This window comes from Magnolia sinica, chromosome 8 (assembly GCF_029962835.1).
Source record: "Magnolia sinica isolate HGM2019 chromosome 8, MsV1, whole genome shotgun sequence".
In the NCBI taxonomy this organism is placed as follows: domain Eukaryota; kingdom Viridiplantae; phylum Streptophyta; class Magnoliopsida; order Magnoliales; family Magnoliaceae; genus Magnolia; species Magnolia sinica.
The window spans coordinates 791334-808492 of NC_080580.1; the positions used below are offsets into that span (position 1 = coordinate 791334).

Sequence of the window (17159 nt, forward strand, 5' to 3'; positions counted from 1 at the left end):
GCCTCTTTTCCATACAAAGGCTTTTAGCGGCGTTTCTGTAGAAATCTTACGGTGCTTTCCCCGGAGAAAAAGTGTTCAGAAACCACGTTTAACAGCGCTCGGAATGACTTTTACCGGCGTTTATTCGCGTCGGGAAAAAGCTACATTATCGGTGCTCAGACAAGCGCTGCAAGAAAGTATCTAGCGCCGACATAACTTTTAGCGACACACCCATTTATCGGCGCTTGTATAGCGCCGCTAAATCCATATGCGGCGCTTTTTGGGGTTTTCAGTGGCGCTCAAAAATGTTACATTTGTTGTAGTGCAACTTGTTATTAGAAACAATGAAGTTTCTGAGAGCTTTCAACGAACCAGCTTCCAGTGGCAGACTACCAGTAAAAGAATTGTTTCCGACATTTGAGTTTAATCAAAGAGGGAAGGCTGAAAAGTTGTTTGGGTAAGGTACCGCTAAGATTATTATTATAGAGGGATATCCACTGCATGTATACACATTTTCCAAGGCTTGAAGGGATTCTCCCCATTAGGTTGTTTCTAGATAAATCAAGGCGGAACAATCGGGAGATGTTACCCAAGGAAGAAGGAATTTGCCCTGATAATTCATTTCTGTTAAAATAGAGTCTCTCCACCGTGTTAAGCATCCCAACACTGATGGGAATTGTACCTGTCAGAAAGTTATGCTGCATATCCAGTAATGTTAAGCCGATTAGATTCTGAATCCCAGATGGTATGCTTCCGAATATCATGTTATTGTCTAACGTTAGTATTCTCAGATGGGTCGAAAGATTAGCAACGGAGTCAGGCAATGCACCACTGAACCGGTTAAAGCCTACGTCCAGTACTTGTAAGCTGCTGCAATTGATCAAAGAAATGAGAAAACTCAAGTCATGACCTTTGTCCAATTCGAAGTTCATTGCCCCACAAACGTAACCTGGAGAGACCCTTGAGGCTTCCAAAATTCAGAGGCACAGATCCGCTAAAACTATTGTTAGAGAGGTCAATAAGAAAAAGTCCGGAAGCATTGGATAATGAAACTGGTATGGGTCCTGTGAATTGGTTTCCTCCAGCATAGAGTCCTTGGAGATTAGGAAGAGTGAGGCCTATGTTAGGTGGAAGATTTCCATGCAATCTGTTAAATCCCACGTCAAACAAGAGAATAGAGGAGAGATTGTAGAGCTGAGGCGGAATCGTACCTGACACTTCATTTTGACTTAGGGCAAGAATGCTTAACCTCACCAACTGACCAAGTTCATCTGGGATGCTGCCTTTTATACTGTTTATTGATAGATAAAGGTAGGTGAGAGACGAAAGGTTTCCAAATGAAGGTGTGATGTTTCCTGTAAGACTGTTCAGACCAAGGATCAATCTGGTGAGCTTTGTCAGAGAGCCAAGCTCAGTTGGAATACTCCCTATAAGCTGATTCCCATTAAGATAAAGGAGCTGGAGTTCAGAACAGCGGGTCAGATTTGCTGGAATTTCTCCGGTGAATGTGTTATTGCGCAGCATGAGATACTGCAAGCGGAACAAACGGCCCATCTCTTCAGGAATTGGGCCGCTGAAGCTGTTGTTTGAGAGATCGATTCTCCTGAGGAAGGAGAGGTTCCCTATGAAGGGAGATATGGGACCCACCAATTTCTGGCCAGTGAGGTTTAAGGCGGTGACCCTTTGAGGATGACGGCGACCACCGCATGTGACACCTTGCCAGTGACAGAAGTGGAGAGTATGATTCCATGAGCTCAAGGAATTGAGAGGATCTTCAGTTATCAGATGTTTGAAATTCAGTAAAGAAAGCCGATCAGTTTCGTTGGAGAAGTTAGCAGAAGATCCGAACAAACAGGAAGAGAGAAAGAGAAATGACCAAAATGCCCATAAGTTCATAGGCGGGAGATCCATTATCGAGTATGTGAATGCAGGAAAGCCAAAGTGAGGATACAAAATATGATCGTAAAGCCAAAGCTCCTTATCGTCTCAGTTTTGTTTTATTTATTTATTTATTTAATTAATGAAAAAACAGGTCCCAAGCGACTCCAAACGCGTGGATTTCTGTGGGCCCTGTGCGAACAAAAGCTCTCTGTCCTACAGTAGAAGCAGATTGCATACTGTTACTGCCCCGCGACTAGACGGACTCCGTCGGGGTAGGGGCTCTTGAAGGGTCACGTGATATATGAATTTAATCCACACTGTCTATCCATTTTATCGTACCATTTTATGCTATGGGACCAAAAATAAGGCAGATAGAAGGCTCAAGTGGACCATATCACAGGAAGCAGTGGTGCTAATGACCCCACCATTGAAACCTTCCTATGGCCCACTGTGATGTTTTTTTTACCCTCCAACCTGTTCATAAGTTTATGTAGGCTGCATGAAAGGAAAACACAAATACCAGATTGGTCCAAAACTTAGATGGCTACCAAAAGCTTTTCAATGGTAGGCATCCCCATTGTATGATCTACTTGAGCTTTTGGATATGTCTCATTTTTGAGCTCATATCTTAAAATGATATGGTATGGTAAAATGGATAGACGATATGGTTAAAAGCCATGCGTCAGGGTGGTCCCTCATAGCCCCAGCCTGCCCTGAGCTCCATCGTACCCAATTGGCATCCGTGCTCCCTGGTCAGTTGCCCTCTTCTTCCAATGCAACAAGACATATGAGTCTACTTATAGATTTCCAATTTTCTCACTGGATGTGTTAACTAATGGTTAGGGTTGTATTTCCAAGTCGCTCCCAGTCTTCATCCATGGTGAAAAGCCATACAAGTCTGCTGAGAAAACCAATGCACAAGTCCCGCCAACACCAGGTCTTCATCCAAGTGGAAGTCACGTCTATGGAAAAAGTGATATCATACATTCACCAACCACCAAAAACAATTAAGTACATTGGGACAAAAGCTATGCCCCATCTCCTCCGTAACCTCGAAAGGTAAGTTTGGCAATCGAGAAACCATGCCCTATCTCCACCGCATGGATTTGACTAATCGGCTCAACTCTCTATAACCCTCATATGGTATGGTGTAGCCCATGGAACCAGAGCATGCTAAAGCCATCTCTTCACTATACATGTGAAATGAAAAGGTATCAATTGAGTACTACCTAATTAGTTTTTCCTACTTTTGATGGTAGAATGGTCCAAATCAAACTTATATAGATGGGATGTCCCAGCTGTTGATTAGCATGGAAATTTTGATAAAATTGATGGATGGGATTGTCTAACAATATGTTAGATTGAATATCTACGTACATCACCAGATGTTCTCCGAACATCTTAAAATACCCTCACCGTGGTAGGAAGAACTTCTATATCCAACAGTTGTTTTGGACCCCACTGTTCTTAGAAGTTATATTTTTTAACAGTGAAGATCAGTATCTCCGCTGCTATTTGTAGTGTGGTCCAGATGATCTTTGGATATAATTAATTTTTTGCATAATGCTCTAAAATGATCTCTAAAAATAGATGAACGGTGTAGATATAATAAATACATCATTGTCCGGGCATGCAACTTTGATCTCCTTTGAATGGTTCGTACAATTCGAATTCAGAGCTCGACGAGCGTCGATGCTCGTCTTCGCATGATACGTACCTACAGCAGCTACATAGCTGGTGTGTACACCAGCCAATCCGCTTCCCGGCTATTCACTGATGACTTAGATAAGTCTTGTAAAAAGAAATGATCGGATGATTTTTGTGGGTTCCAGTTTACCAATTTATCATTATTCTTATTATTTTTAAGAGAAATTTGCGACTGTACGACCCGTTTACGAGAGCAAGCCCACCTTCTTTTACTTTGCAAAAATAAGCCCCAGCTGTACGGATGGCTTGCCAAAGGTCGAAAATGACTCTGCTTTTTCCTTCAAGCGGATCGGTGGTGCTCGAAGACGAGCGCTGACACTCCTCGAACTCCGGATTGCACGAACGGTTCAGAAGATATCAAAGTTACATGGGCCCTACAGTTACGTATTTATTATATCCACAACGTTCATCCAAATTTCGAGAACATTTGGGAGTATTATCAAAAAAAAAAAAAAAAATCATATCCAAAGATCTACTGGACCACGCCACAAAGAGCAACGGGCAAATTGATTTTCACCGTTAAAAACTTTGTAGGGCCCACTATAACATTTATTTTCCATCCAATCTATTCATAAAGTCACAAAGACCTGGATGAAGAGGAAAAACAAATTTCATAATAATCCAAAACTTCTGTGACCCCTAAAAGGGTTTCAATGGTAGACTTTCAATCCTCCACAGCTTTTTACAGTGTGGTCCACTTGATAGCTAGATCTGTCTTATTTTTCGTCTCAAGCCTTAATACAAGTTCATTGAATATATGGACAGTTTGGATATAACACATACCTCATAATAGGACATACAAAAGTGGTGGGGATTATAACAGTAAAAAATAAAAATAAATAATAAACAAATAGGTCAGGAACTCATGGCTACGGTATTTTCTATAGCTACGGATTATAACCGTAGCCATAACCGTAGCCCCCGCCATTTTGATATGTCCTTTTATATGTATCGAAGGTCTTTCGATTAATCGAAAAAGGTCTAGAACTGTCCAACGAGTTTGTCTCAAAAATCCTACAAATTTCAATACATATCGAAGACAAATTTTGATACATATCGAAGAGTATTCGATATGTATCAAAGGTGATATGACCAATAGCTGCAGATTATAACCGTAGCCATAACTGTAGTCTGTGTTAGTTTATGAAATTTTTTATTTTTATTTTTATTTTTTATTTTTTATTTTTTTACATGGATAAATTTATTCTGCCTACAATTTTCTCTAATACATATTTATATAAATATGTATATATAAGCATATATCTGTTTTTCATTTATTTCTTTATTCATTTAACAAGAATATCTTCTAAACCAAAATTGGTTACTTGACGTACTCTTTATGATTTTAGGGTAGGAGAAGCTACTTTAGCCAACCAACCTAGTTATTTTTCAAGATTCCATCAGATCTATGGTTGAAAATCCACCCCATTCACTTCGCGGTCAATTTCAATTAGTTCGTGGTCAATGTCATTCATTCAATTTACTTCGCGATCAATTCCATGCATTTCACGGTCAATCCAAGCGATTCCGTTTTGATTCACGGTCATTTCCAAGCATTTCACGATCAATTCCCTTCACTTCACGATCATTTTCATGCATTTCACAGTCAATCGCTTCACTTCATGGTCATTTCCATGCATACCACGGTCATTCCCGCCTATTCCGTGTTAATTCACGGTCATTTCGGCGCATTTCACGGTCATGCCCCTTCACTTCACGGTCATTTCGGCACATTTCATGGTTGAATCGCCTCACTTCATGGTCATTTCCATTCATATCACGGTCATTCCCGCCTATTCCGTGTTGATTCACGGTCATTTCGACACATTTCACGGTCATGCCCCTTCACTTCACGGCCGTTTCCGCGCATTTCACCGTTCAATCGCTTAACTTCACGGTCATTTCCATGCATATCACGGTCATTCCCGCCTATTCCGTGTTGATTCACGGTCCTTTCGACGCATTTCACAGTTATACCCCTTCATTTCACAGTCATTTTCATGCATTTCGCGGTACAATCACCTCACTTTACGGTCATTTTCATGCATATCACGGTCATTCCCGCCTATTCCGTGTTGATTCACGGTCATTTCGGCACATTTCACGGTCATGCCCCTTCACTTCACGATCATTTTCGCGCATTTCGCGGTACAATCGCCTCACTTCACAGTCATTTCCATGCATATCACAGTCAGTCCCGCCTATTCCGTGTTGATTCACGGTCATTTTAGCGCATTTCACGGTTAAGCTCCTTCACTTCACGGTCATTTTCACGCATATCACGGTCATTCCCGCCCATTCCGTGTTGATTCACGGTCATTTCGGCGCATTTCACGGTCATGCCCCTTTATTTCACAGTCATTTTCGCGCATTTCACGGTCCAATCGCGTCACTTCACGGTCATTTCCATGCATACCAAGGTCATTCCCGCCTATTCCGTGTTGATTCACGGTCCTTTTGGCGCATTTCACGGTCATGCCCCTTCACTTCACGGTCATTTCCGTGCATTTCACGGTACAATCGCCTCACTTTATGGTCATTTCCATGCATATCACGGTCATTCCTGCCTATTCCGTGTTGATTCACGGTCCTTTCGGTGCATTTCACAGTCATGCCTCTTCACTTCACGGTCATTTCCACGCATTTTACGGTACAATCGCTTCACTTCATGGTCATTTTCATGCATATCACGGTCATTCCCGCCTATTCCGTGTTGATTCACGGTCATTTCGGCGCATTTCACGGTCATGCCCCTTCACTTCACGGACATTTCCGCACATTTCATAGTCCAATTGCCTCATTTCACGGTCATTTTCATGCATACCATGGTCATTCCCGCTTATTCCGTGTTGATTTACAGTCCTTTCGGCGCATTTCACGGTCATGCCCCTTCACTTCACGGTCATTTCCGCACATTTCACGGTCTAATCGTCTCACTTCACGGTCATTTTCATGCATACCACGGTCATTCCCGCCTATTCCGTGTTGATTCACGATCATTTCGGCGCATTTCACGGTCATGCCCCTTCACTTCACGGTCATTTCCGTGCACTTCACGGTCCATTCGCTTCACTTCACGGTCATTTCCATGCATATCACGGTCATTCCCGCCTATTCCGTGTTGATTCACGGTCATTTCGGTGCATTTCACGGTCATGCCCCTTCACTTCACGGTCATTTCCGTGCATTTCACGGTCTAATCGCCTCACTTCACGGTCATTTCCATGCATACCACGGTCATTCCCGCCTATTCCGTGTTGATTCACGGTCCTTTTGGCGCATTTCACGGTCATGCCCCTTCACTTCATGGACATTTCCTCGCATTCACGGTCCAATCGCCTTACTTCTCGGTCATTTCCATGCATACCATGGTCATTCCCGCCTATTCCGTGTTGATTCACAGTCATTTTTGTGCATTTCATGGTCATGCCTATTTCACGGTCTAATCGCCTCACTTCACGGTCATTTCCATGCATACCACGGTCATTCCCGCCTATTCTGTGTTGATTCATGATCATTTCGGCACATTTCACAGTCATGCCCCTTCGCTTCACGAACATTTTCACACATTTCACGGTCCAATTACCTCACTTAACGGTCATTTCTATGCATACCACGGTCATTCCCGCCTATTCCGTGTTGATTCTCGGTCATTTCGGCGCATTTCACGGTCATGCCCCTTCACTTCACGGTCATTTCCGCGCACTTCATGGTCCATTCGCTTCACTTCATGGTCATTTCCATGCATATCACGGTCATTCCTGCCTATTCCGTATTGATTCACGATCATTTCGATGCATTTCATGGTAATGCCCCTTCACTTCACGGTCATTTCCGCGCATTTCACGGTCCATTCGCCTCACTTCACAGTCATTTCTATGCATACCACGGTCATTCCTGCCTATTCGTGTTGATTCACGGTCAATTCGGCGCATTTCACGGTCATGCCCCTTCACTTCACGGTCATTTCCACGCACTTCACCGTCCATTCGCTTCACTTCACGGTCATTTCCATGCATATCACGGTCATTCCCGCCTATTCCGTGTTGATTCACGGTCATTTCGGTGCATTTCACGGTCATGCCCCTTCACTTCATGGTCATTTCCACGCATTCCATAGTCCATTCGCCTCACTTCACAGTCATTTCCATGCATACCACGGTCATTCCCGCCTATTCCGTGTTGATTCACGGTCATTTCGCGGTCCAATCTCTTCACTTCACGGTCATTTCCATGCATTTCATGGTCATTCCAAACAATTTGGTGTGGATTCACGGTCATTTCCATGCATTTCACGATCAATTCCCTTCACTTCACGATCATTTCCATGCATTTCACGGTCAATTTTCTCCAACTCACGGTCATTTCCATGCATTTCATGGTCATTCCAAACAATTCCGTGTTGATTCACGGTCATTTCCATGCATTTCACGGTCAATTCCCTTCACTTCACGGTCAATTTAGACTATTTCAGGTCATGGAATGGTAACTTGTCAAGTTTCCAAATGGGACCAGAATTGCCTAATTCAAAGACCGTTCGATATCTTAAAAGCACGATGGAACTCATCGATCGTCATTTTTCAATATCATCTGGTGGAGGATCTGAAGTGGAGGAGGTGGGCCACCATCTTCCAACTGAGAATCTCTATTTACGTGAAGGGGGATTAGACGATAGTGATTTAGAGGGTATGTTATTCCACCAACCAAGAGTCTTGATTTTCATGAAGGGGTAGAATGAAATGGTAATGTACTGGATGGTATGTTACTCCATCGATTTTAAGATAAAGGGTCGTCATCATGTTCTAGTGAAGGATTCCAGGTGGAGAAGGTGGGCCACCATCTGCCTAGCAAAGAGACCGCTTTACATACAGATGGGGTGCAGGAGATGTTAATGGATGAGGGAGTGCAACAAGTTAGGCTTAGATATATCAAAAAAGGTCCATAAGTCTCTAAAGAACTTATGTTCATTTACACGATTTGAGGTCTTCGTATCGATCCGTAGTGGGGGTGGATAATATATAGTGTGTACCGACATGGGTGTGTACTAACAAGCTAACCTTTTTTTTTTTTTTTTAAGAGTAAAAATTACCCTTCGATATATCGAACAGTACAAGATATATCGATATTTGCTGCATTTCGATATATCGAATGTCAGACGATATATCGAAATTAGTCCAAAACTGTCCAGAGATGAAATGATGTTTTAAAACAATTTTCCGATTATATCGAGATGCTTTCGATAAATCGAAGGAAGAAATTTCGATATCAATCGAAAGACACTCGATTATAAAAACAGAATCCACTGAATTTTTGTAAGGAAAAAACGAAAGTACGCTTTGATGTTATCGAACTCTAATCGATGAGATAGGGCTTAAGTTGTCGATAACATCGAACTCTAGTCTATGCTATCGAACTAAGTCATCATTACAACGGAATGATACATCACCTTGAAATCGATGTCATATGTCGATATATCGACTATATTTCGATTTATCGAAAATGATCAGAAAATGTCCAGAAACAAAATGTTTTTTTAAAAGGAATTATCGATAATATCGAGAACATTTCGATATATCGACTAAATTTTGATATATCGAAAATGTTCCTCAATTGTCCATAGACACACTTCTCTTCTGAAACGAATTGTCGATAATATCGATACTTCGTCGATATATCGAAGATTCTATATATCGATTAAACTTAAATTTGTATGTGCATATATATCTTTTATAATCTCCTGGTGAAAGGAGTGATAGTTTATCTTGTGTAGTATTGCATTATGTGTGTTGGATTAATTATGTCCTCATCATAACCGCACCAAAAGTGCAGCTTCTTACAGGTTATGAACTTTTCTATCTGTTTTTTATTTGCATTTATATGAATATTTTCAAAACTTGATATGATTTATATGCTTGAGATGCAATATGGGTTATCAAAATTATGACTTAATGGTGTTGCATGTTTTTAAGATGTGATTTGTTCCCTGCTTAGAAGAAGCCATGTATATGATTTGTTCCTTGCTTACTCTATTGGAGTTGTTTGCTTGAAATAGAGTTCAGTGCTAATTTTGATTGTTGATGGTGGCCGAATATATCCTTCGATTTCCTTGCTGCAATGTTTTTCTGCTTATTTCACAAGAATAGCAGTGGGAACAAACTGCTTTATTTTTTCTTGATTTAATTGTACTAACAAGATTTTAGAACCACTTTTGAGTTCTCTGGTTTTCATCCAATCCACACACAAACAGTATAAAAGCAACTAAAAAGAAGGGACTTCTCTATGAGTACCTCTATACACAACCACACGCCCAATCTTGCACATATGTGGGACATACAAGCTGTTCACTAAGACTGTATGGATGATGATGATCATCATCATCTAAACTTTATCCCAATTAATTGAGGTTGGCTACTCTAATCATGTTCTACCATTCTACTCTATCAAGGACCATGTCCTCGGACACCAGAGATAATCATGTTCTATCCGATATTAATCTTGAAATATCATATTCTTTTCTATTCAGTAGCAATTTGTCGATTTCACTTGTAGAAGTAGCATTACAACCCAAAAGGGGGAGTGTATAGTCTTTTCTTAACAGGCACCACCAACATACAAATCCTCCTTACATTTGGATTGAACATGATATACGCTGAAATGACCGTGAATCAACACGGAATAGGTGAGAATGACCGTGATATGCATGGAAATGACCATGAAGTGAGGCAAATGGAAAGTGAAACGCGTGGAAATGACCGTGAAGTAAAGGGGTATGACCGTGTATCAACACGGAATAGGCAGGAATGACCGTGATAAGTATGGAACTGACCGTGAAGTAGAGCGAATGGACCGTGAAATGCGTGAAAATGAACGTGAAGTGAAGGGGCATGACCGTGCAACAACACGGAATAGGCAGGAATGACCGTGATATGCATGGAACTGACCGTGAAGTGAAGCGATTGGACCGCGAAATGTGTGGAAATGACCGTGAAGTGAAGGGGCATGACTGTGAAATGTGCCGAAATGACCGTGAATCAACATGGAATAGGCGGGAATGAATATGATATGCATGGAAATGACCGTGAAGTGAGGCAATGAGACCGCGTAATGCGCGGAAATGACCGTGAAGTAAAGGGGCATGACCGTGAAATGTGCCGAAATGACCGTGAATCAACACGGAATCGGCAGGAATGACCGTGATATGCATGGAAATAATCGTGAAGTGAGGCGATTGTACCGTGAAATGTGCGGAAATGACCGTGAAGTGAAGGGGTATGACCGTGAATCAACACGAAATAGGCGGGAATGACCGTGGTATGCATGGAAATAACTGTGAAGTGAGGTGATTGGACCGTGAAATGTGCGAAAATGTCCGTAAAGTGAAGGGGCATGATTGTGAATCAACACGGAATAGGCGGGAATCACCGTGATATGCATGGAAATGACCATGAAGTGAAGCAATCAGACCGTGAAATGCGCGGAAATGATCGTTAAGTGAAGGGGCATGACCGTGAAATGCGCCGAAAGGACTGTAAATCAAAACGAAATATGCAGGAATGACTGTGATATAAGTGAAATGATCGTGAAGTGAGGCGATTGGACCGTGAAATGCATGGAAATGACTGTGAAGTGAAGGGGCATGATCGTGAAATGCGCCGAAATGACCGTGAATCAACACGGAATAGCGAGGATGACCATAATATGCATGGAAATAACCGTGAAGTGAGGCGATTGTACCGTGAAATGCGCAGAAATGACCGTGAAGTGAAGGGGCATGATTGTGAAATGCGCCGAAAGGACCGTGAATCAACACAGAATAAGCGGGAATGACCGTGATATGCCTGGAAATGACCATGAAGTGAGACGATTGGACCGTGAAATGCGCAGAAATGACCGTGAAGTGAAGGGACATGACCGTGAAATGCGTCGAAATGACCGTGAATCAATACGGAATAGGCGGGAATGATCGTGGTATGCGTGAAAATGATCGTGAAGTGAGGCGATTGGACCGTGAAATGCGCGGAAATGTTCGTGAAGTGAAGGGGCATGACCGTGAAATGCAACGAAATGACCGTGAATCAACACGGAATAGACGAAAATGATCGTTGTATGCATGAAAATGACCGTGAAGTGAGGTGATTAGACCGTGAAATGCACGGAAATATCCATGAAGTGAAGGGGCATGACCGTGAAATGCGCCGAAATGACCGTGAATCAACACGGAATAGGCAAGAATGACTGTGATATGCATGGAAATGACCGTGAAGTGAGGCGATTGGACCGCGAAATGCACGGAAATGACCGTAAAGTGAAGGGACTGACCGTGAAATGTGCCGAAATGACCGTGAATCAACACGGAATAGGCGGGAATGATCGTGATATGCATGGAAATACCGTGAAGTGAGGCGATTGTACCGTGAAATATGTGGAAACAACCGTGAAGTGAAGGGGTATGACTGTGAAATATGCCGAAAGGACCATGAATCAACACGGAATAGGCAGGAATGGCCGTGATATGTATGGAAATGACCGTGAAGTGAGGCGATTGGACCGTGAAGTGAAGGGGCATGACCGTGAAATGCGTCGAAATGACCGTGAATCAACACGGAATAGGCAGGAATGACCGTAGTATGCATGGAAATGACCGTGAAGTGAGGCGATTGGATGGTGAAATGCCTGAAAATGTCCATGAAGTGAAGAGGCATGACCGTGAAATATGCCGAAATGACCGTGAATCAACACGGAATAGGCGGGAATGACCGTGGTATGCATGGAAATGACCGTGAAGTGAGGCGATTGGACCGTTAAATGCGCAGAAATGTCTGTGAAGTGAAGGGGCATGATCGTGAAATGTGCCGAAATGACCGTGAATCAACACCGAATAGGCGGGAATGACCATGGTATGCATGGAAATGACCGTGAAGTGAGGCGATTCGACTGTGAAATGCGCGAAAATGACCGTGAAGTGAAGGGGCATAACCGTGAAATGCGCCGAAATGACCGTGAATCAACACAGAATAGGCGAGAATGACCGTGGTATGCATGAAAATGACCGTGAAGTGAAGCGATTGGACCGTGAAATGTGCGGAAATGATCATGAAATGAAGGGGCATGACCGTGAATCAAAACGGAATAGGCAGGAATGGCCATGGTATACATGAAAATGACCGTAAAGTGAGGCGATTGGACCGTGAAATGTGCGAAAATGTCCGTGAAGTGAAGGGGCATGACCGTGAAATGCGCCGAAATGACCGTGAATCAACACGGAATAGGCGGGAATGACCGTGGTATGCATGGAAATGACCGTGAAGTGAGGCAATTGGACCGTGAAGTGCGCAGAAATGTCCGTGAAGTGAAGGGGCATGACCGTGAAATGCGCCGAAATGACCGTGAATCAACACGGAATAGGCGGGAATGACCGTGATATGCATGGAAATGACCGTGAAGTGAGGTGATTGTACCGTGAAATACGCGGACATGATTGTGAAGTGAAGGAGGCATGATTGTGAAATGCGCCAAAAGGACCATAAATCAACACGGAATAGGCAGGATTGACCGTGACATGCATGCAAATGACCATGAAGTGAGGCGATTGTACCGTGAAATGCGCGGAAATGACTGTGAAGTGAAGAGGCATGACCGTCAAATGCGCCGAAAGGACCGTGAATCAACACGGAATAGGCGGGAATGACCGTGGTATGCATGGAAATGACCGTGAAGTGAAGCGATTGGACCGTGAAGTGTGTGGAAATGACCGTGAAGTGAAGGGGCATGACCGTGAAATGCGCCGAAATGACTGTGAATCAACACGAATAGGCGGAAATGACCGTGATATGCATGGAAATGACATGAAGTGAAGCGATTGGACCGTGAAATGCGCGAAAATGACCGTGAAGTGAAGGAGCATGACCGTGAATCAACACGGAATAGGCGGGAATGACCGTGATATGCATGGAAATGATTATGAAGTGAGGCGATTGTACCGCGAAATGCGTGAAAATGACCGTGAAATGCGCCGAAATGACCGTGAATCAACATGGAATAGGCGGGAATTACCGTGATATGCATGGAAATGACCGTGAAGGGTCATGACCGTGAAATGTGCCGAAACGATCGTGAATCAACACGAAATAGGCGGGAATGACCGTGATATGCATGGAAGTGACCGTGAAGTGAAGCGATTGGACCGTGAAATGCACGGAAATGATCGTCAAGTGAAGGGGCATGACCGTGATATGCATGAAAATGACCATAAAGTGAAGCGATTAGACCGCGAAATGCGCGAAAATGACCATGAAGTGAAGGCGATTGGACCGTGAAATGCGCCAAAATGACCATGAAGTAAAGGGGCATGACCATGAAATGCGCCGAAATGACCGTGAATTAACACGGAATAGGTGGGAATGACGGTGGTATGCATGGAAATGACCGTAAAGTGAAGCGAACGACTGTGAAATGGATGGAAATGACCGTAAAGTGAAGGGCATTGACCGTGAAATGCAAGGAAATGACCGTGAATCAAAACAGAATCGCTATGATTGACCGTGAAATGCATGGAATTGATCGTGAAGTAAATGAAATGAATGAAATTGACCACGAACTGATTGAAATTGACCACGAAGTGAATGAAATGGATTTTCGACCATACATCTGATGGAATCTTGAATAATAACCAGGTTGGCTGGCTAAAGTAGCTTCTCCTACCCCAAAATCATATAGGGTACATCAAGTAACTAATTTTGGTTTAGAAGATATTCTTGTTAAATGAATAAAGAAATAAATGAAGAAAAGAGAGAGATTTTTTTTTTATATGCTTATATATACATATTTATATAAATATGTATTAGAGAAAATTGTCGGTAGAATAAATTTATCTATGTAAAAAAAAATAAAAAAATAAAAATTTCATAAACTGGCATACACTACAGTTATGGCTACGGTTATAATCCGTGGCTATTTGTCATATCACCTTCGATGCATATCGAATACTTTTCGATATGTATCAAAAATTGCTGGATTTTTTAGGCAAACTCGCTGGACAATTCTGGACCTTTTTTGATTAATTGAAAGACCTTTGATACCTATCGAAAGACATATCGAAAGACCTTTGATACATATAAAAGGACATATCGAAACAGCAAGACTACGGCTATGGCTACGGTTATAATCGGTAGCTATAGAAAACACAGTAGCCATAAGTTCCTAGCCTATTTATTTTTTATTATTTTATTTTTTACTGTTGTAATCCCCATTGCTTTTTGTGGGTCCTATTATAAGGTATATGTTATATCCAAACCGTCCATATATTCGACGAACTCGTATTAAGGCTTGTGATGAAAAATAAGATAGATCTAGCTATCAAGCGGACCACACTATAAAAGGCTGTGGAGGATTGAATCGTATACCATTGAAACCCTTTTAGGGGTCACAGAAGTTTTGGATTATTATGAAATTTGTTTTTCCTCTTCATCCAGGTCTTTGTGACCTTATGAATAGATGGGATGGAAAATAAATGTTATGGTGGGCCTGTCAAAATTTTTAACGGTGAAAGTCAATTTTCCTATTGCTCTTTGTGGTGTGGTCCAGTTGATCTTCGGATATGAGTTTTTTTTTCGATAATGCTTCCAAGTGATCTCGAAATATAGATTAACGTTGTGGATATAATAAATACGTAACTGTAGGGCCCATGTAACTTTGATATCTTTTGAACCGTTCGTACAACTCAGAGTTCGAGTGTCAGCGCTCGTCTTCGAGCACCACCGATCCGCTTGAAGGAAAAAACAGGGGGCATTTTCAACCTTTGGCAAGGTATCCGTACAGCTGGGGCTTATTTTTGCGAGGTAAAATAAGGTGGGCTTGGTCTCGTAAATGGGCCATAAATGGGTCGTACAGTTGCAAATTTTTCTATTATTAAATACTGAAAAAGGTACAGAAGCGGATTGGCTGGTTTACCACAAATCAGCTGTATAGCTGGTGTATTTATCTCAGCAAGTTCTGTGGATCTCATCATGAGGTATGTGTTATATCTAACCCGTCCATCCATTTGGCGAGCTCATCTTAAGACTTGGGATGACAAATAAGATAGATCTAACCATCAAGTGGGCCACACTGAAAAAACCAGTGGGGAATTGAACGTCTACCATTGAAACCCTTTTAGGGGTCATAGAAGTTTTGGATCAATATGAAATTTTTTTTCCTTTCATCCAGGTCTTTGTGACCTTATGAACAGATTGAATGGAAAATAAACGTTATGGTGGGCTCTACTAATTTTTTAATGGTGAAAATCATTATCCCCGCTGCTATTTGTGGTGTGGTCCATTTGATCTTTGGATATGACTTATTTTTTCAATAATGGTCTAAAATGATCTCAAAAATTAGATGAACAGGATGGATATAATAAATACATCACTGTAGGGCCCATGTAACTTTGATCTCCTTTGAACCTTTCGCATGACTCGGAGCTTGAGTGGCGTAAGCGCTCGTCTTTGCACGAGACTTACTTACCCCAGCTAAATATGTTGTGCACGCCAGCCAGTCCAAAACAGTACCCCTTTAAAATAAACATATGTGGTAGAATATTTAAATAAGAGCTTTTTTCACTATTAGAAGTCATTTTGAAAGATTACGAAGATGCTCTGTTATAAGAGCAATCTAAATGGTTACCATAACCCAAATGATAAAAGAATGGATGGTTTCAATCTTCACCGTTTAAAGATATTGAGGCCATCCATCATGTAGGATATATTGGATGTGGATGGTACAGTATATGGAGCTACCTTTGATGTGGGTCATTTATCGTGTAAGTTAAACCTTCAAAGTGGGTCGTCCATCATGCAAGGCCCATCTTGGATGTAGACCATTCATCATTAAGGGCTCACCTTTGATGTGGACCATTCATTACGTAGAACCTACTTAATTGATGTAGGTCATCTATCATGTGAGGCCCACCATCAATGCTAATTATCATATATATGGGGCCCCTCAACGTACACTATCTATCACCCATCACATAGAGTTCACATTTGATTTATCCTTCGTGTGGACCCTACCTTGGAAGTGGATTGTCCATAATGTGGGGCCCACTTTTGATATCCACCATCCAACACCGCATGGGATACACCATCTATGTGGATCATCCATCATGTTAGGTCCTTTTGGATATGGGTCGTCTATCATGCGAGAACTTGGTGTGGACTGTCCATTAGGTAGGGCTCACTTGTTGTAGACCATCTATCATGAGGGGTCACACATTAATGTGGGTCATCCATTATATGAAGCCCACTATGTCCATTATGTGGGCCCACCTTGATGTGGACCATTCATCGTGTGGGCCCCACCTTCAATATTGGTCGTTCATCATGTCAGCCCACCTTTGATGTCATTTGTCCATCATGGGGCCCACCTTCAATGCCCATCATCCATCATATGAGTCCCCCCTTTGATGTGGATGGTCATCATGATGGGCCAAACTTTGATGTGGACCATCCATCATGTGGGTTCCACCTTCGATGTGAACTATGCATTATGTGGTCCCACCTTGATGTGGACCATTCATCATGTAAAGCCATACCTTCAATTTGGGTCATTCATCATGC

The 17159-nt window shown here is 42.3% G+C and overlaps 1 protein-coding gene across 1 annotated transcript; it reads right to left on the bottom strand.

The window, feature by feature from the left end:
• Positions 1 to 882: 882 nt before the first annotated feature.
• LOC131253744 (LRR receptor-like serine/threonine-protein kinase EFR) lies at positions 883 to 1890 on the bottom strand. The gene has a single exon (XM_058254882.1). It carries the CDS (start codon positions 1888 to 1890, stop codon positions 883 to 885), a length of 1008 nt encoding a protein of 335 aa, XP_058110865.1.
• Positions 1891 to 17159: the final 15269 nt, after the last annotated feature.